Source organism: Microtus pennsylvanicus, chromosome 14 (assembly GCF_037038515.1).
Source record: "Microtus pennsylvanicus isolate mMicPen1 chromosome 14, mMicPen1.hap1, whole genome shotgun sequence".
NCBI classification, from domain to species: domain Eukaryota; kingdom Metazoa; phylum Chordata; class Mammalia; order Rodentia; family Cricetidae; genus Microtus; species Microtus pennsylvanicus.
In genome coordinates, this window is record NC_134592.1 from 43,805,213 (window position 1) to 43,828,416 (window position 23,204).

A 23,204-nucleotide genomic window follows, 5' to 3' on the forward strand; every position below is an offset into this window, starting at 1 on the left:
ACAAAAGAAAATTCAAAACGTAAATACACACACACACACTGTGGTGGTTTGAATGAGAATGGTCTCTGTAGGCCCCTAAGTTTAAAATGTTTGATCCCCTATTAGTGGAACTATTTAAAAAGGATTAGGGGTGTAACCTTATTGGAGGAGGTGTGGCCTGTTGGAGGAGGTGTGTCACTAGGGTAAGCTTTGAGGTTTCAAAAGCCCAGGCCAGCCCAGTGTCTTCCTCTCTGCCTGTGGATCAGAAGGCAGCTCTCAGTTCCTTCCCCAGGACCACACCTGCTCTCCTGCTGCCAAGCCTCCTGCCATGATAACGAGCTAACTCCAATTAAGTGCTTTCTTCTGTGAGTTGTCTTGGTCATGGTGTCTTTTTACAGCAATACAACAGTAATTGAGACATATATAAAATTGTGATCTATGCGAGTGTACTGCTCGCCTGTACTGCCTGACAGTATGGTACCTACTTCTGTACTGTGTGACAGTACGGTACTACTCCCGTATTGCGACGTCTGCACTACAGGACCATTCGCGAGCTGGGCAAGGGCCTGGAGATTTAAACACACAAAGACTCACAGAGACAAGGGCCATCCTTGAAACAGGAATGCCCCCCTTATTGTGTACCAGAGCCGCTTATATAGAGATCCTGAACTGATAGCCACGCCCCAGCCAAACGCACCAGAAACCACTCCCCTGCCATCAGGAACTCCTGAGAGTCTCCTGCTTTTACAAGAAATTCAGGATCTGGGGGTTCACAGCTCCCAACATGGGAGAAAATATAGAGTATGTGTCTGGGTTACTTCATTTAGTAAGTTCCAGCTCTGTCCACTCCGCTGCAAATGTCATGATTTCATTTTTCTCTGTAGCGTATGTAGGACAGGGAGTGAGTGTGCTGGTGTAAACTGGTGTGTATTTGTGGGGAAGGCCAGAAACTGACACGGTCAGAATGTTTTCCTTAAATCTCTCCTCTGCCTTATTTTCTGAGGCTGGGCTGTCTAGGGTGACTTGCTAATGAGTCCCCAGGATTCTCCTGTCTCTGCCACTCAGTGCTAGAGTTAACACTCATTGGACCATCTGGCTGCACTGTGGAGTGGAGGTCAAACTCCAGTCCTGACGCTCGTGCAGCAAGCATCTCACCGCCGGGCCATCTCCCCAGCCTCCACCCCGCATTCCAGCCGATGTGAGGCCGCACTGTCAGTCTGTTCTCACAGCCACTAGTCTGCTAGTGGACAAACGGGCAGGCGCACTTTCCTAGCGACAGTGAACGCTGAGGCCGTACACACAGAGGGGTAGATAAGGGTGGCTCTTCCCTCGCATCCCTGCCAGAGTCTGCTGCTTACTCAGCTTCTCGGTAACTGTTCTGTGAAGTGAGACGGAAGCTCAAGAAGTAGTTATAATTGGCGTTTTCCTGACGTCTAAGGACGCTGAACATTAAGTCTCATAGGAGAGGAGGAGGTAGAAAAGAGACGACAAGAAGATAACAGAATGCATTTGCTATGAAGGCATATAGCGAGGAGGAAGGGAGGAGGAAGGAGACCAACATGGAGAAAAGGGGAGTAGGGAAGGGGGTTAAAAAGCCCAAAGACAAGACAGTATGTGGGAAGATGCTATACATAATGAAACCTATTACTTTGCACGCTGACTTAAGAAAATGATCAGGGAGGAAAGTCCTGAGAGGCTGGAGCAACAGAACAGAGGGAGACGTAAGTGTGAAAGCCCAGACTACATGCAGTGCAATCTCAGGCACCTCTCACTTAGGTGCAGAGTGACCTACACTTCAGAACCTAGGTTACTTGAAACGTGAACAACAAGTAGGCAGGGACATGAAACTTAAGGCCAACAGCCTCGCAGAAACAGAAAGAAAACACCAAATGCCTTACTGCTGACGAGAGCACGGGAAACTTCACAGAGCGGCATGCAATGTGAGAACCACTTGTTTTTAAGCTCCAGAGCTGGTCCACATCACTATATAACACTAAACGGCCTTAACAGGGCATATTAATAGCAGTAACTTTGATAGGAAAAACAGTGCCTAACAGTTTTAAAACCCACTTAGGAATACTGGCTGCTGGTTAAATATAAAAGCTACAAATCTCAGAGTCAAGTACTAGGTTCTCCATCTAAATACACTAAATGAGAGAAAATAAAAGAAATAACTCCCAGAGACAAGGGTGAGATTCATATAAAAGTATTTTCATTATATATTTATATGTTCGTTTTCAGGACAAGTTTGATCTGATAAATAACTAGACTGTAAAAGGCTAATCAACCCAATTATAAAATGGGGCACTGAGCTGAACAGAGAATTCTCAACAGAAGAACTTCAAATGGCCAAAAGACACTTAAGGTCATGCTCAACTTCCTTAGCGATCAGGGAAATGCAAATCAAGACAACTTTAAGATACCATCTTACACCTGTCAGAATGGCTAAAATCGAAAACACTAGCCTTTGCTGGAGAGGTTGTGGAGAAAGGGGGACACTCACCCATTGCTAGTGGGAATGCAAACTTGTGCAACCACTCTGGAAAGCAGTGTGGCGGTTTCTCAGGAAATTCGGGATCAACCTACCCCTGGATCCAGCAATACCACTCTTGGGAATATACCCAAGAGAGGCCCTATCATACAAGAAAAGTATATGCTCAACTATGTTCATAGCAGCATTGTTTGTAATAGCCAGAACCTGGAGACAACCTAGATGCCCTTCAATGGAAGAATGGATGAAGAAAGTATGGAATATATACATATTAGAGTATTACTCAGCAGTAAAAAACAAGGACTTCTTGAATTTTGCATACAAATGGATGGAAATAGAAAACACTATCCTGAGTGAGGTAAGCCAGACCCAAAAAGAGGAACATGGGATGTACTCACTCATATTTGGTTTCTAGCCATAAATAAAGGACATTGAGCTTATAATTCATGTTCCTAGAGAAGCTAAATAAGAAGGTGAATCCAAAGACAAACACATAGGCATCCTCCTGAATATTAACCTTCATCATGCAATGAAAGGAGACAAAGACAGAGACCCACACTGGAGCACCGGACAGAAATCTCAAGGTCCAAATCAGGAGCAGAAGGAGAGAGAGCACGAGCAAGGAACTCAGGACCGCGAGGGGTGCACCCACACACTGAGACAATGGGGATGTTCTATCGGGAACTCACCAAGGCCAGCTGGCCTGGGTCTGAAAAAGCATGGGATAAATCCAGACTAGCTGAACATAGCGGACAATGAGGAATACTGAGAATTCAAGAACAATGGCAGTGGGTTTTTGATCCTACTGCACGTACAGGCTTTGGGGGAGCCTAGGCAGTTTGGATGCTCACCTTACTAGACCTGGATAGAGGTAGGCGGTCCTTGGGCTTCCCACAGGTCAGGGAACCCTGATTGCTCTTCGAGCTGATGAGGGAGGGGGACTTGATCGGGGGAGGGGGAGGGAAATGGGAGGTGGTGGCGGGGAGGAGGCAGAAATCCTTAATAAATAAATAAATTAAAAAAAATATTAAATGAAGCATCACTATTTGTTACAATAGCTTACCTTGCCACTGTGAAAGTGAACTGTCCGGTTTATTTCTTATACCAGTTAGATGTCTTTGTACTGGCTTGTGTTCCACTTGTTTAATGTCTGTGTCTTGCTTTTGCTGATACTAAAGAATTTAAGAAATAAAGCCATAATATTATTTTTAAGTTAAAAATGTGAGTTAAATTGGTTATATTATATAAACATCTAATAATTTGGCTTGCTTTCAAAGAGCTAATTTGTCATTTGACTTAACGCACAGCGAGTGTGTGAAGAGGTCCACACCTCCTGGAAGCATCCTCCTCAGCGAATGCAGAGATGCTGCGGCCATGGCACGCATGGTTCCGAGTGGCAAATGCAGAGACAGTGCGTTCAGCAGAGGCAGCCATTCCATCCTCTCCCACCATTCAAAGCCAACACCTGAGATGTTTTCTGTTACAGAGTAGATTGCATTTCTAGGTTTTCTTTCATTTTCTTTTTTAATTCCCCTCTTCCTTTGGGAATGGTCTGCTTGTGTGGCCCACACAGGCCTCAAATCTGTGATCCACTGACTCAGCCTCATGAGTGCTAGGATCACAAGTGCTCATTCCTGTATTTGGCTAGAGTTTTATTAAGTGGAATCATTGGGGATATATTTTTGTGGGGAGAAGGCTCTAGCTTTTACTCAACATAATTTTTGTCAAAAAAAAAATCAAGTAAAGTATCGTCCATCTCAAGAGTCCCTACACTCACAGCGCACTGGGAGTCGTGGTGTTCTAGAATACAGAACCTAACACACTTTGTCCAGTCTCATTTAAGAAACACTGTGTTGCTTCCAATTTGGGGCTACTACAAATATAAAGTTCCTATGGACACTCATCTGTTCTAAATCCTCTATGGAAGTAAAACGCATAGGTCGCGTGTTAGCTCTATGTCTGTATCACTTTGTGTTCGCAGCCAGCAATGGACTAGAGCTCAGTTGCTCCACGTCCTTGCCAACAAATGCACGGCAGCCCCGGGACGTGGGCTTTCTAATGAGTACAGCAGCAGCCTTCTGTGGTTTGACCTGCATTTCTAGTCTCTGATGCACGCTCATTTACTACTTGTACATCTTTTGTTCATTTTAAATTACACTGTTCACTATTGAATTCTTTAGTTCATTTTTATTCTCTGGATTTGCCTTTCTCCCACTCTACCACTTGTGTTTTTATTTTCTTAATACTGTATTTGGGGGAGAAATTCTTATTCTGGGGGAACAGAAGTTCTTACTTTCGGTAAACTAATTTTTTTAATTCTCTTTTTTATAAGCAGTGCTTTTGCTATCACATCCAGCAAGTTCTTGCCTCTTAATCAAAAAATATTTTCTTTGATACAGACACTATTAGCATATTTATTAGCTTTTTTTGATCTTTGCTTGAACACAGATTAGCAACAACAAACCCTATATGTTTTATTCCATAAGCAATCTTTATAATATATTTTTAATTTTCTTCCTTGATACCATGCAATATTGTAAAACACCATGCAATGAATACTGATTGAATAAATTAATTCACAATGAGGAATGAATTGCTAATCATGAATACAAAATCGTATTTATTACCATGAGCCTTTATTTAGATTAAGATCTTCAAGAACAATCATCATAATTTTTTAATATAGAAGATTTCATGGGCAATTGGTTTCACTCATTATGAAACTGTTATGCTTTCACGGATTATACTTTATATATTTTAAAGCTATAAACATCAAACACTTAATACGTTTAAGTTACTGAGTTGGGTTTTATACAGTCACAAAGATATAAATGATAACAGCAACTTCACTAGGTGTCAGACATTTTATATACGTGGGCAGGGGACTGTGTCTGCCACAGCATTCATGTACAGGTCAAAGGACCACTTATGGAGTTAGTTCTCACCTTCCTCCTTCAAGAATGTTCTAGAAGATGGTGCCCATGTTGAGGCAGTCGGTAGACAGAGATAGGATTTCTCTGAGTTTGCGGCCAGCCTGGTCTTCACAGGGAGCTTCATGCCAGTCAAGATTACATGGTAAGACCCTGTCTCCTTCTGCCATTCCTATCCCCTAGAAATGTCCTAGGGACTGAACTCAGTCTGGTTTTTTGTTTGCCTTGAACTTGCTATGTAGACCAGGCTGGCCTTGAACTCACAGTTACAATTCTCATTTTAAGTAAAGCACAAACGCTGTTGCTTTGGTACCTGAGAAAAGTCTTCAGCTGCTCCTGAATCGGCATCATTGCCTTTTGCTGTTGTGTGTGTTACAGAAAGAACAAAGCTAGGACAGGGCTGCAACTCCAAGTCCTTTATATTCATTGGACCATGACTGACATGTGAATCTTCACAAACATTACCTAAAACAAACATGGAGACAAAAGTTAAACTGTCAGAGTTATCTTAGAAAAATAACAAACAACAAACTACAGTTAGCAGCATTCCTAAGCGTTACTCAGAAACAGCAGTAAACCTCACAGCATGCCTGGTATTAAGCTTGTATTTACATTAAAGCCAAAACCCACAGAGAATGTAAAAATGAGCTATGTTCAAACAGATCTATGGAGTACTCCAAGTAAGGACCAATCAACATCATCCATGCAGTCTATCCCTCCCCCACAGCTCACAATATTCCCACTTACCTTTTCTAGCACTAAAAGGTCAGACTCAATGATACTTTTTATTTAAAAGGTGATCTTGCCCAGAAGGGGATAACAGGAGGAAGGGTGACAGAGGGAAGACAGAGGGTGTCTTAGTTTCATTTCCTGTTGCTGTGAAAAAGGTAACTTAAGGGAGAAAGGGCTGACTTGGCTCATGGTGCCAGGTAACAGTCAGTCCCTGTGGGGAGGTCAGGAGGCAGGAATGGGAAGCATGTGTCACATGACACACAGTCAAGAGCAATGAACAAGGCATGAAAGTCCTGCTCAGCTTATCTTCTCCATTCTCACACCACCCAGGAGGCCCCATCCAGAGACTGGTGTCTCCCACAGTGGGTGGGCCTTCCAGTGACCCAGATAAGCGCCCACAGCCACATCTAATTTAGATAATCTCTCACTAAGACTCCCTCCTCAGATAATTCTAGACTGTGTCAAACTGACAAAAACTACATTATGTAGTATAATAATTTAATATAGTTATAAAAATGTTCTTATGAAAGACAGGTGGCGGCGGCACAGGCCTGTAATCCCTGTAATCCCAGCTCTTGGGAGCAGAGGCAGTTGGATCTCTGTGAGTTTGAGGCCAGCCTGGTTTACAAAGGGAGTTCCAGGACAGCTTAGATGGGTTACGCAGAGAGCTTTGTCTTGAAAAACCAAAACAAACAAACAAAAAAAAAGTTCTTACAAAATCTAATCGTATGTACAATAAATACATGTCACTAGAAAAACAGCAATACTAAATTAAAGTACTGGGCAATTCCTGGCTAGAAAAGGCTGGTATCAATCAGCTCTGTTTTGTTGTATTTTTCTTCAAATGACCATATTCCTCTTTTCTAATCTAAATGTCACCTCAATCAAATCAGTAAAAAGAGCAGAAAAATCTCTAAGAGTGACACCACTGTAGCCTGTGCTGTCCTTTATACGCCAATGGCTCTCCCATACAGCACTTCAATGAGTCATCTACATAGGTGACATCACTGTAGCCTGTGTTCTTCTCTATACACCAAAGGGTCTCACACACAGCACTTCTCCAATGAGTTATCTAGAAGCTAAGAAGCAACAAAGACTTAAAGAACAACTTCTAATTTTAGACTTCACATTTCATGTTCTTCCCAAAATATTTTTAATACATATATGCTCATGTTTACACAGGTGCACATACTCATGTGTGCTTGACTGTGTAGAAGCTGGAGGACCACTTCAGGTCTCCATCCTTGGGAATGCTGTCAATCTCCTATAAGATTCCCTTTGGCTTGAAGAATTATGCTACTTTAGCTGATCAACAAGTCGGAAGAGATCCTTCTATTGCCCCAACATTGAGATTACAAGTGCATACCACCATCCTTGGCATCATACTTCCCCCACAAAAAAAAGAGGTGTTTTTTTTTAATTTTATGTGCATTCACAGTGGCCTGCATGTATATAGCGCTCCATGTGCATATCTGGTACCCAGAGGCAAGAATGCTGGGAAGCAAACCCAGGACTTCTGCAAGAGCAAGTAGCTTGGACGCTCAGCCATCTCTCCAGCCTCACGCGAGCTTTTGTGTGCGCTCCTCCCAGCCCTCATGCTTTCAGGGCAAGTGCTCCACAGACTGAGCCAGCCAGCTCCTTCCACAAATAGTTCTAAGAAAATTCTGTTTTTCTTATTAATGCCTATCTTTTAAATATAGCATAATTCATTTAATCAATGTGAAAGACTTTAAGAGTTATTCATGAACTAAATTGTTTAAAATGAAATATTCTAATGACAGCATAGACATTTTCATGTTAAAGGCAATCACCTTCACTGGAATCAAACAGCTGACAATTTCCTAGACATAACAGATAATCACTCTCTGATTGATGTTTTATGTTAATTCAAGTTTTTAATGGGCTTTGCACAAAGCAAAATATATCCACCGAGCTTTAATTTTTACCTCTCTAGTAGTTAATATGTACAAAGCAATTATGAAGAGCTACCTGGCTAACTCTCCAGCACTATGTAAGATTAATTAAAATAATGGCAATAACATACAAAATATAGAGTAACTGATGTTTCTGGTGGTAGATTTGCTTTTTAAAATTCTGGCATTCCCTTTTCTAGTCCTATGTCATTTGCCCATTTTTCTATGACTGGCAAATAAACTGAGAATTAGCATATTTAATGCTGAAAGAAAAATATTAAAAATGAGGTTTTTTGCTGATGATATGATAAATACCAAAGATTCTAGTCTACTAGACCAACAGAACAAAAAGTATTGGTGTTCCTAAAATAACTATGAGAATTAATAAGAGTCTTTGGTGCCATGACTGGACACTATAAATATTCAAAGCCATTAGCTTTTCTTTTCATTGTAACATTATACTATCATGATTAAAACTATAAAATATTAACAAAATTAGTAGAAACTATATGAAGACAATTATGAAATCCCACTGAAAGTCAAAATTTCCATATGAGGAACCCTAATCAGTACAGCAGCAGCTTGCTGTGGTTTGACCTGCATTTCTAGTCTCTGATGCATCAGAAAGAGGCTACAAACAAGTAGAAAAATCCAACCCAAAACCTAGACTGGAAAGTCGACAACACAAAGGAAAAAACTAAACTAAACTAAAACAACTGAGAGGTGTGCTGCCAAGCAGAACGAGCTCCTTTAAGATTACCTGGGTCTTGAAAGTGAATCATGAGCACCATCTTCCTGGGACTTAGCCCAGCAAGGATCATATCCATGCACCATGACACAGCCTTTATAGGCCTTTCTGGGCTGACCATGCTGGCAGATGACTGCTATGGATATTGCTGAATTTGAAGTTGGCTCTCCAAAAATGGCAAATTCATGAGCATGCCCTTTAGTTTAAATTTAAATGCTGGTATAAAAGAAATAATTGTTGCTACTAACAAAATGGATTCCATTGAGCCACCCTACAGTCAGAAGAGATATGAAAAAAATGTTAAAGAAGTCAGTACCTACATTAATAAACTTGGCTATGGGCTAGAAAGATGGCTCAGTGGTTAAGAGCACTGACTGCTCTTGCAGAGGTCCTGCATTCAATTCCCAGCACCCACATGGTGGCTCACAACTATTTGTAACTCCAGTGGTAGAGGATATGACACCCATGTCAAAACACCAATGTGTATAAAATAAAAATAAATAAAATTCAAAAAAATGAAGCTTGGTTATGATGGCTTGGAGAGATGGCTCAGTTGTTAAGGACCCAGGTTTGGTTCCTAGAACTCAATGGCAGCTCACAACCATCCATGACTCCAGTTCCAGGGAATGTGATACCCTCTTCTGGCCGCTGTAGGCAACAGGCACACATATGGTACACTGACATATATGTTGCAAAGCACCTATACACATGAAACAATGAAAACAAGTTTTAAAGAGAACTGTTTATGAACCTGGCATGGCAGCATCTGTGTAAAAAGTGTTATCATGCCGTGGGTTAAGGATGCAAGGTCACTCATAAAGACAGCAATGACCAGGGCTGGAGAGATGGCTCAGCAGTTAAGAGCACACTGGCTGTTCTTCCAGACCACCCAGGTTCAATTCCCAGTATCCACATGACAGGTCAAAACTGTTTTTAACTCCAGTTCCAGGGTACCAAACACCCTCATACAGATGTGTGCACTTTGGGTTGTTTCCTACCATCAATTTGCCCAAATGACAAATGCCTCGCTCTCCTAGCTGTCTATAACATTGGTGCTATTGGTACTGCTGCTGTGGGCCAAGTGGAGACTAGTGTTATCATACCTGTTTGGTGGTTAGCCTTGCTCTAGTCAATGTCACAATTAAAATATAAAGTCTACGGAAATGTACCTGAGGCTCTTCCTGGTAGGTGTCAATGTCAAGAATATGTCTGTTCAAGATGTTCCTCTGTAGCAACAGCAAAAATGTCCCAAAATGGACGCAGCTGGCTTCACTGCTCAGGTGATTATCCTGAATGATTCAGGCCAAATCAAAGCTGGCAATGCCCCTGAACTAGACGGTCGCAGACTTACACAGCAGGCTAATTTGCTAAGCTGCAAGGAAGACTGATGACCTTTCCAGCAGGAAGTCAGAAGATACCCTCACTATCCTATTTGGTGAAGCTGCCACGGCGAATACAGTTCCAGGAAAGCATTGTGTTTTGAGAGTGTCTCTGACTTCCTCTTTTGTCTCATTTTGCTACTCATATGAATCAGACGTTGTGTTTATCAAGGTAATAGGAAAGGAAGAGAAGAAGGCTGCTGAAGGTTTCAAAGTCACCACGTCTTCCCAGAATGCTCAAAAAACTAAATGAGTTTTATCATTATACCTGCATGGATGGTCTCAGGACTATTTGTCTCAATTGGCCATTTAAGTTCAGTATTAGGTTAATAACAAGGCATAGTAAAATCCCACACTCAGAAGGGAGAATGTTTTGTTTTATGGACCTTCAAGTTATTAATTTTTATAACTAGTACATTTTAATAGAAGCAACTTGACCAAACACGTGTCTGAGAATTTTAAGAGCCATTAAAATAAAGTTTAGTGAGGAGGGGATATAGTCTGTGATGGTTAACACTGTCGATTAAATAAAGCGTAGAATCACCTAGGAGACAGCCTTTGGGCATGCAGGTGAGGAATCACGATTACCTGCAGCGGGAAGACACACATGAAAGGGCCACTACCACCCATGCTGCAGTTCTGGACTCACTGAAAAGGACAAAGCAAGCTGAGCAGCATTACCCATCACTCTCTGCTTCCTGTCTGTGGAGTCCAGGGGATCAGTAGCTTCATGCACACTGTCAGGCCTTCCCTTCTATGACGTCAGAGCCCTTGATTTCTGAGCCGAAACAAATGTGGTCTCCTCACATCCCTGCTGTCTGTCATGCATGCCCTCCTTCTATGATGTCTATGGTAACACATGATAACATGCCCAAAATAAACGCTGTCTCCCTTAAGTTGCTTCTGTCACAGCAACAGGATGGTACTGAGAAGTGGGCTGATCACTTGAGGCTCTGGAATTGCTCTAAGGGAAGATGGTGGAAGGGTTGCCAGTGGTGGGTGGGCTATCACAGCCTAGAGTACTGCAAGCAGAGGGTAACAGGCCATTCTGGTAGGTCCAGAAGACATGCTAAAAAGAGAAACACAAACAGCGGAGGTTTATGAGGCTTCAGAGAAGAATGGGGACTCTTGCTGGAAACTGGGTTAACAGCACTCCTGTGCTGCTCTGGCAAAGGCTTTGGCTGCATCTGGATCCTGAGGACCTGAGTGGGGTTGAATTTAAATGTAAAGGACTCATTTGTTTGGCATAGGAAATTCCAAGACATTCAGGCTGTGGTATGGCAACTATTTTAACTGCTCTCATCTAGGTCTACATGAGGGATCCAAGAGCTAAGCGGAAAGTGTGTGTTTCACAAGGAAACTAGTAGGGGTAAGTGAACCTGACAAAGATTTGAAAGCAGCTCTACTGCTCAAGTGATAGCAGCCTTTTTCACTTTTTTTAAAATTTATTTATTTATTAAAGATTTCTGCCTCCTCCCCACCACGGCCTCCCATTTCCCTCCTCCTCCCCTGATCAAGTAACCCTCCCTCATCAGCTCGAAGAGCAATCAGGGTTCCCTGACCTGTGGGAAGTCCAAGGACCACCCACCTCCATCCAGGCCTAGTAAGGTGAGCATCCAAACTGCCTAGGCTCCCCCAAAGCCAGTACGTGCAGTAGGATCAAAAACCCATTGCCATTTATGATAGCAGCCTTAAGGAAGCCTGCTACTTTGTTCTACCACAACAGAAAAGGTGTCCTGAGGGCAAGACTCCAGCCAGTGAAAGCTCCCTTTGTGAGCAATGCTAATTCATTTGAAAGAGAAGCGCCTAACCTGAAGCAGACTGCTGCTGTGGCAGTTCCTTTGCTCCTTGAAAGCCTAGAAGTGTTTCCCCAGGGTGCACACACAGGAGCTGGTGTAACTGAGGTCTGAGGGCCCAGCCTCCTCCCAAGCTGGCAGCACCAGTTGGTAGCAGCATCACTAGTTTTGCAGGCAGGAAAAACTAGATTAAGAGGCTCGTGGAGGCCTGACTCAGAAAGCCCTGAGACAAAGCAGCATGTGGCAAAAGTCTGATATAAAACTGCAAAAGTAAAACCCAATTTTCAATGGAGAACCCAGGATGTTGGAAATACCAGGACCAAAATCCACTAGGACCAAGGGATACCTGCCAAGGAAAACTCCAGACACTGAATAAAGTTGACTTGTGGAAAGGCTATGGTATGCTGCAGTTAACAGAGATGGAAGAGTAGGGAAGGAGCTACCCAAGTCCTTTGGAGCCCCCAAAATTGTATCACAGGTCCCCGAAGCTGGACATGGAGCTACAGTATTTGATACTTTCCCTGCTGGGTTTTGGTCTTGCTTTGGTCTGATCATTCCTTACTACTGTCCCAATTATTCCCTCCTGGATTTTTAAACAAGGTTGTAATTATTAAAAACAACGAAGACTTTCCATAGTAAATAAATTTATTATAAAATGGTCATGCATCTATGGTGACAAAGGGGGAAAGTCATTGCTAAAGATAACTGAAGTGGGATCAAGTTCATACAATGGAGAACGGTGACAGCCAACACTGTCAGCTTGGCAGGATCTAAAGTCACCCAGAAAACGAGCCTCTGAGCATGCCTGAGGAACTATCTAGACAGGTGAACCCAGCTGAGGAGCGGCCTTACGCACCCCATGGGCAGAGGTCCCAGACTGATTCAAAGAAGAAAGCAAGCTGCACCCCAGCATTCATTGTCCTGTCTACTGGGCTTGCTGTCAGCATCTGCCTCCCACTCCTCCCACCTACAGATGGGACCCTCTGAACTATAAGCAAAACAAACTCCTTCTTCCTTAGGTTGCTTTGGGAAGATGTTTTATGGCAGCAGCAAGACACATGACTAAGACACCGACCAATGAAATAAAGAGAACTCAGAAATAAAGCCACACAACTACAGCCACCTAATCTTTGACAAAAACAATCATTAGAAAAAAGACAGTCTCTTTAACAAAGTGTTAGAAAAACTGGGTATCTACTTGTAAAAGAATAAAACTGTATCCATGTTCCTGTACAAAAGTCAATTAAAAATGGATGAAACACTCTACTATAAGGCCTGAATCTTTTCAACTGCTAGAGGGAGCCATGTCTTTAATAGTCACAGGCACAAACTTTGTAGACAGAATTCCTATGGCAAAAGAGGAAATCATTAATGAGAATAAACAAATGAGATTACATGAATCAGTTTCTACACAATGAAGAAACCACCAACAGAACGAGGAGGCAGCTTACAAAACGGGAAAAATATCTACCTACATATCAAACAGAAGATTAATTCCTAAGGACTTTTGGACAGTCAAGCCAGCTGGTGAGCACCAAGCTCAGTAAGAGGCATGATCTCAACAAACAGGTGAAGACTGATAATGGATGACATCAGCATCAACCTCAGATACTTCCATTGGGGGAGCGCACGGCATACACACACACACATCTCTCTATACACACAGACAACAATTTTTAAACAAAACCACAACGTCAATAAATATTCAAAATAGTGTTTAATATTCCTACCTTCTAGGGAAATGCAATTAAAAACTGCTTGAGATTTTACCCCAATCAGCCTGGCTATTATTAGAGAGAAAGACAACAAATGCTAGAAAATGTGAAGAAAATCCTTAGTCACTGTCGGTAAACTGGCATCGCCATTCTGAAGTCAGGAGGAGCTTCCTCAGAAGCTAAAGACAAAATTCCTACAGGACGGCTGAACCCACAAAGGACTCTTAAGTAGCACGACCACAGGACACACACACATCCCCGTTCACTGATGTACTGTTTATAAGCCAAGACAAGCAACCCTAAACATCTATTAAGAGATGGGTAGATTAAAAGGAATATACAGAGACATGACAGAATTTTATTCAGCTGTAGAGAAAAAAAGTGACATTTGTAGGAAAATGCATGGAACTTGAGATCTCTGTGCTAAGGAAAATAAGCTAGACAAGACTCAGACAGACAGACATCTCATTCACTTCTGTGTGCATGTGTGACTAGAGCAGAAGGTGTCTGGAGACGGGACAGGAGGAAGAAGGGGAAACAGGATGCACGTGACAGGAAGAAAAGGCAACTATCTGGCGGGGCAGAAGGACACCATCAGGAATTAGGAAGATGGGAAAAGGTGAGTGGGTAGAGAGGGACGAATAAGAACACTGTATGATCTGTGTGTGGAAATACAAAAATGAAATCTACTACTTTGTATGCTAAAATTAAATTTTAAAATCGGAAAAAAAAATCAGAGGCATTAAGTTACTTGAACAAAGACCCACAGAGTTGGAATTAAAATCCATTTCTGAAATTCTAAAAACCCAAGCTCTCAACCATTCAGCTATACTGCCTCTTCCAAATATACTCACATATGTAAGTATGTTTGTATGCACACACACACACAAAAACACATTCACACATATTCAACCTTATGCAACATTGCTTGCTATGGTTAAAACAATACAATAAACCTACTGTTGAAAATCAGAAGCTAAAGAAATTGTTCAGTGGTTAAGAGCATGCACTGCTCTTCCAGAGGACTCAGGCTTAGCTTCTAGCACCCACATCAAGAGCTTAACAACTCCAGTTCGAGAGGATCAGACAATCTTTTCTGGTAACTGTGTATACATCACCTCTCTCTCTCTCCATATATATATAAAGAAATTCAAATTTTGTTTTAAAATGGTATAATGAAACCTAATTCTTTGCAAACTAATAAAAGTTTTAAATAAATAAAAAGGATTTTCTAATATACTAGTCATTATTAAAAATTGTCCTTATGAACTGCCCATAAAGGAGCATTCTGATGTTATTTCTGAAATATATTCAAAATATTTTCTAAAGTAATGTTTATATTTTATGGATGATAGCAAGGATAAAGTATATATATACGATTTTCAGTTTCTGCATGCTTCAGAATACTGTATATCCAGAAAAGTCTTTCAATCATACTAAACGGCCACTGAGATAGTTTAGTGGGTGAAGGCACTGGGTGGCAATTCTGATGATCTAAGTTCAATTCCTGAGACCCACATGATAGGAGAGAATCAAGCCTGGAAGTCGTCATCTAAAGGTGTGAACACGTGCTCATGTACACACACATGAACACATACACACATAGATAAACAATAAAATTTTAATCATACTAACAAGTATTCAAGTTATACACAATCCGTCCTATTCTTAAGTTTGCCTTTTGATAATCCTTACCTCTGTCTCAAAAAGATAATTTAATCATTATCAAATGACTAGGATTTTTCTAAAAACATGTTTTCATTAATACAAAAATTATTTACTATACCACAGGTGACCCTTTGGTCATTATTACAGAGAAAGAAGGGCTGTAAACCCATAGATTTTAGTCTACAAGAGCCCGCCTCCTAGTGTCTCTCAGGTGCTCTATGAGCGCCCCCTAGAGCCCACTCTGTTATTACACTCCGCACTGTGAACTACGTGTCACATTTTATACTGTATACTGACCTGAAAGTGTGTAACAAGTGTAATACTCTCACCATATGCACAAAATGGTAAACAGCTGCAATTTTATGCGTATCCTGCTAGAAATTTCAGCCTTGACTCTCCTTGACGCCAGTTCTAAACACTCACACAGCTCTCATGTAAGCTCAGCAAGGCCGTACTCCTAATGCTGCATTTAAGTTGGCATAGAGTAAAATTTTTTGTATTGATGAAATCTCTCTTTGATACTGGAATACATTCTTACATATGGTCATGTTCTACATCATTTTAATGCTTATACTTGTGAGTCATATGCTTTTTGCTAGTGACATTACTTGCTGCCTACTTTATATTTATTTTATAATGTAAAAATTATTTTGGAAAAGAGGCAAATTGAAGTAATTTCCTTACTCTGCTTCAGAACAGGTGACAAAGCAGTGTAGAGAACTACCAGCATTCACACTGCGTTTGGCCCAGGAACTGCTACTCAGCATATAAGGCAGAGGTGTGTCAAGATGGTCTGCAAATGTGAGGGGCCTGAAGATGAGGAGGGGAGGGGCCTGGTCATGGGAATCTGACAATGATTAATTACCGAAGCTGATGTAATGTTCTTACAACTAGACTAGAAGTTGGCAAGAATTCCATGTGGACTAAATGCTCACTGAAAGAACTCAGTGAGGCCCTCAGATGGCTAAAGGCTTTGTTAACAACCACACGTCCCAGCTCCCACCCATCACTCCACGCAGCACTAACAACCATTTCTTGACTGGACTGTGACATGAAACAAAAGCTGGGCTTTATATGACAACCCTCAACTCAGTGGTTGGACTGAGAAGCCCAAACGCTTCCCAAAGCTAACTTGCATGTAAACACGGATCCTGAGTACTGTCTGCTAACAATCTACCCACGACCGCGTTCTGAATCCCAGGAAACATTACATCTGAGAAGTATGCTCAGCAGACAGAGATGCGGAAAACTGTGAGAAGCCTGAGAGCAGCAGCGCTGGCCAGAGAGGGTCCAATTCTTCTATCAGTGTATTCTCCATATCCATATCCAACCGCCAGCCCTACAGCCGGTGCTTCAAAAGGTGAACAAACTGGGTTTGATGAAATTAGCTACCAAGTTTTGCCTCAAGACCAAACTCACCTCTCTCTCACTAGCTAACATGCCCACAGAACTGTTAGCAGGATAAATACTTCACAGCCAGTGGAACGCAGAAAATACTTTCCAAGATTTTGTCAAACTGTGAAGCATACAGTTTTTTTTATAGCAATAAGCAAATCTATTTTTTGTTGACAAAAATTGTACTGACTATAATGATCCCTATTTGATCTAGTTTGAGTCTACTTACAGTGGCTTAAAATTCAACCTGAAACCTCAATTCATTCTGCACCAACCTTACACAGAATGCAGTAACGAGCCTGAAAAAGTCAGAAACAAAGAACATACAGATTTAATCCCAGCACTCGGGAGGCAGAGGCAGGCGGATCTCTGTGAGTTCGAGGCCAGCCTGGTCTACAAGAGCTAGTTCCAGACAGGAATCAAAAAAGCTACGGAGAAACCCTGTCTCGAAAAATCAAAAAAAAAAAAAAAAGAAAAGAAAAAGAAAAAAGAACATACAGAGCTACAGAGCTCAATTAAGTGGCCAATTTCCATCTGCAAAGTTACCCATTTACAGAAACATATTTCTAATTAAAGATTAATATTTATAGAAACTTTATGGTCGATTTGTGGATCCCTCCGAAGTGGTAAAAAGCTGACCCAACCCAGCATCCAGTTCCCCACTCTGCATAGGCACTTTCGCTCTGGCACTGTAAAAGGTGACCTTGGCAGTCAGTTTAATGCCAAGTGTTCACATTCTCTGTTCATTCTGTCTCCTCTCCATCTCTCCTCCATCCCCATTCGTGTGTGTGTGCGTGTGAGAGAGGCACTCAAACACAGATACACACACACACACACACACACACACACACACACACACACACACACGGCTACTTAGAATGGCACCCAAGCCATTTTAAAAGACAATTACTGTCCAATGTTCCTGAGCATAACGAGGTCCTGACATGCCTATGGAGATGTGTGTGTTAGAGATACTTCCTTCAGTGCTACTGGCTGTGATATAAGGAATCAACAACATAAATGAAATACAATGTCTTCAAACAGAAATATACATGAAACCAGGTTATGCAAGAGGCTTGCTAGAATCCAATCCTCTGTTTCTCCTAGGAGCATAAGTTCAGTGTTTGCTAATATAGACATGCTTACTTTATAGGCTACAGCTACCACAGACAATAGAAATTAACTAAGGCTAGTAATTTCCAAAGGGCTAAAAACAGAAATTCCAGTTACTCTCTAAGATAACCCATGCACTGAACACTGCATCTGGAAACTCACACAGTGTAAAGAGTAATTTCTACAGCAGTGTGATCTCATCCAACTTTGACCTACACAGGACTGCTGGTTCTGAGGGGCTGCTTACATTTGCTATTATACATTAAAATAGTACACCTGCATTAAAATCTTTAAGCATTTGTATATATATAAAAACTATCTCATATCCTTCCCAATGGTGCATATACTAACAAAAACATATAAATCATGTTCAGGAAAAAGTATGTGTATCATAGAAAAGTTACTACCTTTAATAAATAAATCTTCAAGCCTCCATTTAAAAAAAAAGCTGAACTTCTCAATTCAGATAAAGGACACGACTATAGATTATAATGTAAAACACACTATAGCCATCAGCATGAGAAGAAGAACCTGAAACAGGATTCAAGGTAAAAGTTACAGAAGCATTAAGAAACAACGCTGTTGTGTGTACCTGCGGCCATGTCAGGCTGCAGTAACATCCCAGGGTCTGCTCGCCGATCAGAAGGCTCTGCAGTTGGAGTGGGCTGCAGCACACAGACAGACGCTCCCGCTAAGATGTCCTCCGCGGCTGTCAACATGAGCCTTTGTCCCTCACTAAGCTCGCCCACACTGTTATCCAAGTCCTTACAAAAAGAGAAAAATTGCTAAAGCCATTGTATTAAACAGTTAAAGAAGGAAATACTTTTAAAGTATCACGATACAAAACACATAAGTGCTTATAATGTCACATTTAAGGTACATGAAAGGGAAGTCTAAGAAGGTGGTTTAAGGAGCGGTAAGATGGCTCAGCAAGTAAGAATGATTGCTGCAAGTCTGATGACCTCAATTCGAGCCCTGGGCCCACAGGCTCACATATACAATAAATAAATGTAAACATTTTTTCAAACAAAAGTTTAATGAGGTATACAGTACTGTGTGTGTTTCCCCATGTGTATATGTGTAGATGGGGGTGGGGTGGGGCTGCACATACACAGTATCCGTGTGTGTGTGTGTGTGTGTGTGTGTGTGTGTAGAGGCCAGAAGTCAACAGCATGTGTCTTTCTTAAACATTTAATCTCTCATTGAACCCATAGTTCAACCCATTGTCTAGAGTGGCTGGACAGAAAGCCCCAGGGATCCTCTTGTGTCTGCATTTTCAGAGCTGGTATTGAGGTGCACGCCACCATCCCCACCTTTTTACTGGCTGAGGGAAATCTAAGTTCAGGCCCTCATGCTTGTATGGCAAGCACTGACTATTATTATTGGTTTTCAAGCTCCGATTAAACAGAAATAATATCTAAGAAAACTTAAAATATTAAATACTGGTACCCATTATACATTGTTTGAACAGCTTAAATTGGAATAAAAAGTATACTTCTCATTTCTTTTGAATTAAAATTGCTTAAAACTGCTAGTGGGGACTTTATGTTACTTGATGGGAATCATATGCCTCAACTACCAAAAAGATTCTATCTATACAAATAACTATTTTTCTTTCTTTTTTTTTTTAAATATTTATTTATTTATTATGTATACAATACTCTGTTGGCGTGTATGCCTGAAGGCCAGAAGTGGGTACCAGACCTCATTACAGATGGTTGTAAGCCACCATGTGGTTGCTGGGAATTGAACTCAGGACCTTTGGAAGAGCAGGCAACGCTCTTAATCGCTGAGCCATCTCTCCAGCCCCCTATTTTTCTTTCTTTTTGAGGCAGGGTCTTGCTATGTATTCTGTTCTATTCTCAGACCCCAAATCATCCTGCCTTAGCTTTCTGAGAGCTAAGCCTGTAGTCACATGCCTGGTGGTGCCTGGCTCAACATGCTGAAAAGCGAGAAAACATTAGCAGAGCAGTGGTGGCACATGCCTTTAATCCCAGCACTCAGGAGGCAGAGGCAGGAGGATCTCTGTGAGTTCAAGGCCAGCCTGGTCTACCAAGTGAGTTCCAGGACAGCAAGGGCTGTTACCAGAGAAACCCTGTTTCCAATTTTTTTTAAAAAACTTAGCTATTTAATTTCCCCCTATATTTATATCTAAACAAAGGAACCAACATCTTTATGGTTGAACATTACCTCTGCTTGCTGTGAAACTAGTAACTCCTGTTCTTGCTTAGTAAAAAGCGAAAGAATCGCATTTGGATGAAGCCTTTTGTGGGGCCTCCTAATCACCTGTCCTTCGCTGGGAGGGTCGTCTTCCTAGAGCAAACACAAGGGCATCAGAAGAGGTTATTAAACAGTTATGACTAATAAAACTGTAGGAAGAAATGACACCAGTATCTTTCAAAAGATGATCTTATTTTCACACAGCCACCGAGAGCACAGCTGTAGTCAGTTCTTCCTTACCATGTCAAAGGCATCGTGCAGAGTGCTGGATAGGCTGTCGTTTACGTTCAGCAGGTGCAAGTCCCCATTTCCTAAGACTTGAAGCAAAGCAGAGTGATTTAGAAAACCAGAAGACATTTACTAAGTAATCTGGCCAGAAAGCACAGAACGTTATATTTGAACTTACAGTTCAGTAGAAAAACTGGTAAAGTTCATATTTAGGTCATTATTAAATAAATTACACATCTTTTTATTTCACCTACTCTGTCAAAGTTGTTTTTGTTGTTGTTGGGGTTTTTTTTTGTTTGTTTGTTTGTCTGTCTGTTTTCAAGACAGGGCTTCTCTGGCTGTCCTGGAACTCACTCTGTGGACCAGGTTGGCCTTGAACTCAGCCTCCCCCGTGCTGGAATTAAAGGCGTGCACCACCATGCCTGGCTCAGAATTGTTTTTTAATTTAATTTTTAGTTATCATTTTATGTGTATGAGTGATCTCCCTGCATGTAGGCCTGTGCACTGTGTACATGGTTGGTACCATGAAGGCCATTAGACAGCATCTGAGCCCCTGGAACTAGAGTTACAAACAGGTGTGAGCCAGCATATGGGTGCTGGGAACTGAACAGAGATCTTCCAGCAGGGCAGCAAATGCTCTCAGGCACTGAGCCCCAGGTCAGAATTTTAAAGTGACTGCAAGCAGCACAGCAGCTATGACTCTGAGAAATGGGCACCTTGACAGGCTGTTAAACGCACCGAATAGTGAATAACACTAAAAGCGGTTAACCTTTCCAGGAAGCACACTGACAGCGCATTGCTAACCTCAGCAATTCCACTTGCAGACATGGGTTATGGAAGCTACGTGCAACAGTGGCCATTACAGCCTGGTATACACGGAAGCTATCTATACGAACCCCTTCACTCAAGCATTACTTGGATAGATCACACACCACTGGAAAAAGACATGACCCATGTGCTGATGTTGAGATATGCTTACCACACATTACTTGGTAAAAAGTTCAGGTTTTATAATAATATACACAGCATGATCCTACATAAAGGTACATATAAACACATAAGTATGTATTTGTGTGTCTGCGTATGCAGAGAAAAAAACAGGCTGATAGAATATATCTCAAGCTATTTTCAAATTAATTCTAAAAGGAAAGAATTCTGAGGGAGATTTTATTCTTCAAAGTCAGAGCCCAGAAAGGCTAACCACCCTCACAGAGCAGCTCTTCTTTCTACTATGCCATGCTAAAACTCGAAAGTTAAGAAAAACATTTTTAACAGAAGTTATCACTAGGGAAATTACTATAATGTAACCAACAAAATCAATTACTATATGTTAACTTACTCTTGTTAGCCAAGTTCTGGCCACAGCTAAGTAAGATCTCCCCTTCAGAGATATGTCTGTCCAGAGTTTCTGTCTCAGTGGCACTAATGCTCAAAGAGTTCTCCATTGTTGATGAGCCAGAACTCGGTATCTGCTGAGCAGAAGGGGCCTTGGTGCCCTCAGGAAGGGGGGTTAAGGGAGCAGGCTCTAGCGGTGCAGGCTGAGCAGGGAAGTCGACACTCCCAGGTTCTTCATCTTTGGCCACAGACATTACACTAACAAGATAAAGGCACATTTTCAATTACAAGTTCACTGAAGGTCTACATCCATTCATATATACAGAAACAGACTTACCTGTCTCTTTTAGCAAAGTATTTATATGATCTACACTAACATAACTAATCAACAAGTTATTTTCCGAAGGTGTTGTGCTTTAATCAAGGGCCACCTTGAAAGCTGTTCTAGCCACAAAGGAAATTTATATGTGATATTTAGTTATATAAACATTACTTGATTACAATAAATGATGATCTACACTAGAGAAATTATTTTATATTTCATTAGTAATCTGACAGTTTACTCTTACTTACCTAAGCCTTTTGCAAAGATGAGACAGTATGAATAAATTATATTTAAAAATATTTATCTTGTATACAATTTGGTTTTTTCCTAAAGAATAGATGAACACCATGAATGGTGGCAACATGCCTGTCTTCCCAGCACTAAGAAGGCTAAGCCAGGAGGATTAGCAATTTAGTAACAACCTTAGTTGTTGCAGAAAATTCCAGACCAGCCTGGGTTTCCTAACAAGCCATCCCCCAGGCCTTCTTATCCACTTTACATGCAGGAGTAGCGTGTGAAAAGAGACTGGCAGGGCTGCAGAACAAGGGTGTGCTCGCGCTTACATAGCTCTCGGGTGAACAAGTTCTTCAACAGAGTTGGGATTCTCTTCATCCAGTGGCAGGTCTCCACTGTCCCATGGCTTGGGAAGTTCAGGGCTTGATAACTTCAACTTGTCAATGGAAATTTCAGACAAAGTTGGGGTAAGCGCGGCTGCTGGGGGAGGTGTGGTAACCGGGGTAACCACTGGGGTACTAACAAGTGTGACGGCAGGTACATCACTTCCTGAAGATAAAAAAGAAACAACTCAGTAAGCAGCTTTCTAGTAAGATGACTTACTGTTCCAGATAACCTCTGGCATTGAAATAATGGCAATCATAACAATGACAACATTAATGGCTTTTAATAAAATTTCTAAAATTGTTAAGGTATAAAAAGTAAAACCTTGAAAGGATGGCATTTTTAGAACTGCCATACATTAAAAGCAGTCTAAGCAGTTATTAGATTACATATTTTCAGAAACAATAGAGAGGCATGAGTGCCTCCCCTGCAAATTCATGTTAGAAACTTAATCCTCAATCCACACATTGCAGTGTGCAGCAAGATCCCTTGTGAGCTACCCAGGGGTAGATGAGCCTGACATGGGATTAGCAGTTCCATGAGAAAGAAGACCTCAGCTTGCAGGCTCTCAGGCTGCTATAGATGCTTTTTACCATTCAAGATATAGCAAGGGGGCTCT

The 23,204-nt window shown here is 41.5% G+C and overlaps 1 protein-coding gene across 2 annotated transcripts in view; it reads right to left on the reverse strand.

Moving 5' to 3' along the window:
- Kiaa0586 (KIAA0586 ortholog) overlaps positions 1-23,204 on the reverse strand; it is a 94,354-nt gene that overhangs the window by 22,690 nt on the left and 48,460 nt on the right. For both annotated transcript variants that reach the window (XM_075947849.1, XM_075947850.1), the window contains exons 23-29: positions 22,531-22,750; positions 21,647-21,900; positions 20,320-20,396; positions 20,050-20,172; positions 18,452-18,623; positions 5,714-5,865; positions 3,534-3,642 (exon numbers count right to left, since the gene is read on the reverse strand). In XM_075947849.1, the coding sequence (XP_075803964.1) occupies positions 3,534-3,642; positions 5,714-5,865; positions 18,452-18,623; positions 20,050-20,172; positions 20,320-20,396; positions 21,647-21,900; positions 22,531-22,750 (1,107 nt within the window). The remainder of the gene's footprint in view (positions 1-3,533; positions 3,643-5,713; positions 5,866-18,451; positions 18,624-20,049; positions 20,173-20,319; positions 20,397-21,646; positions 21,901-22,530; positions 22,751-23,204) is intronic.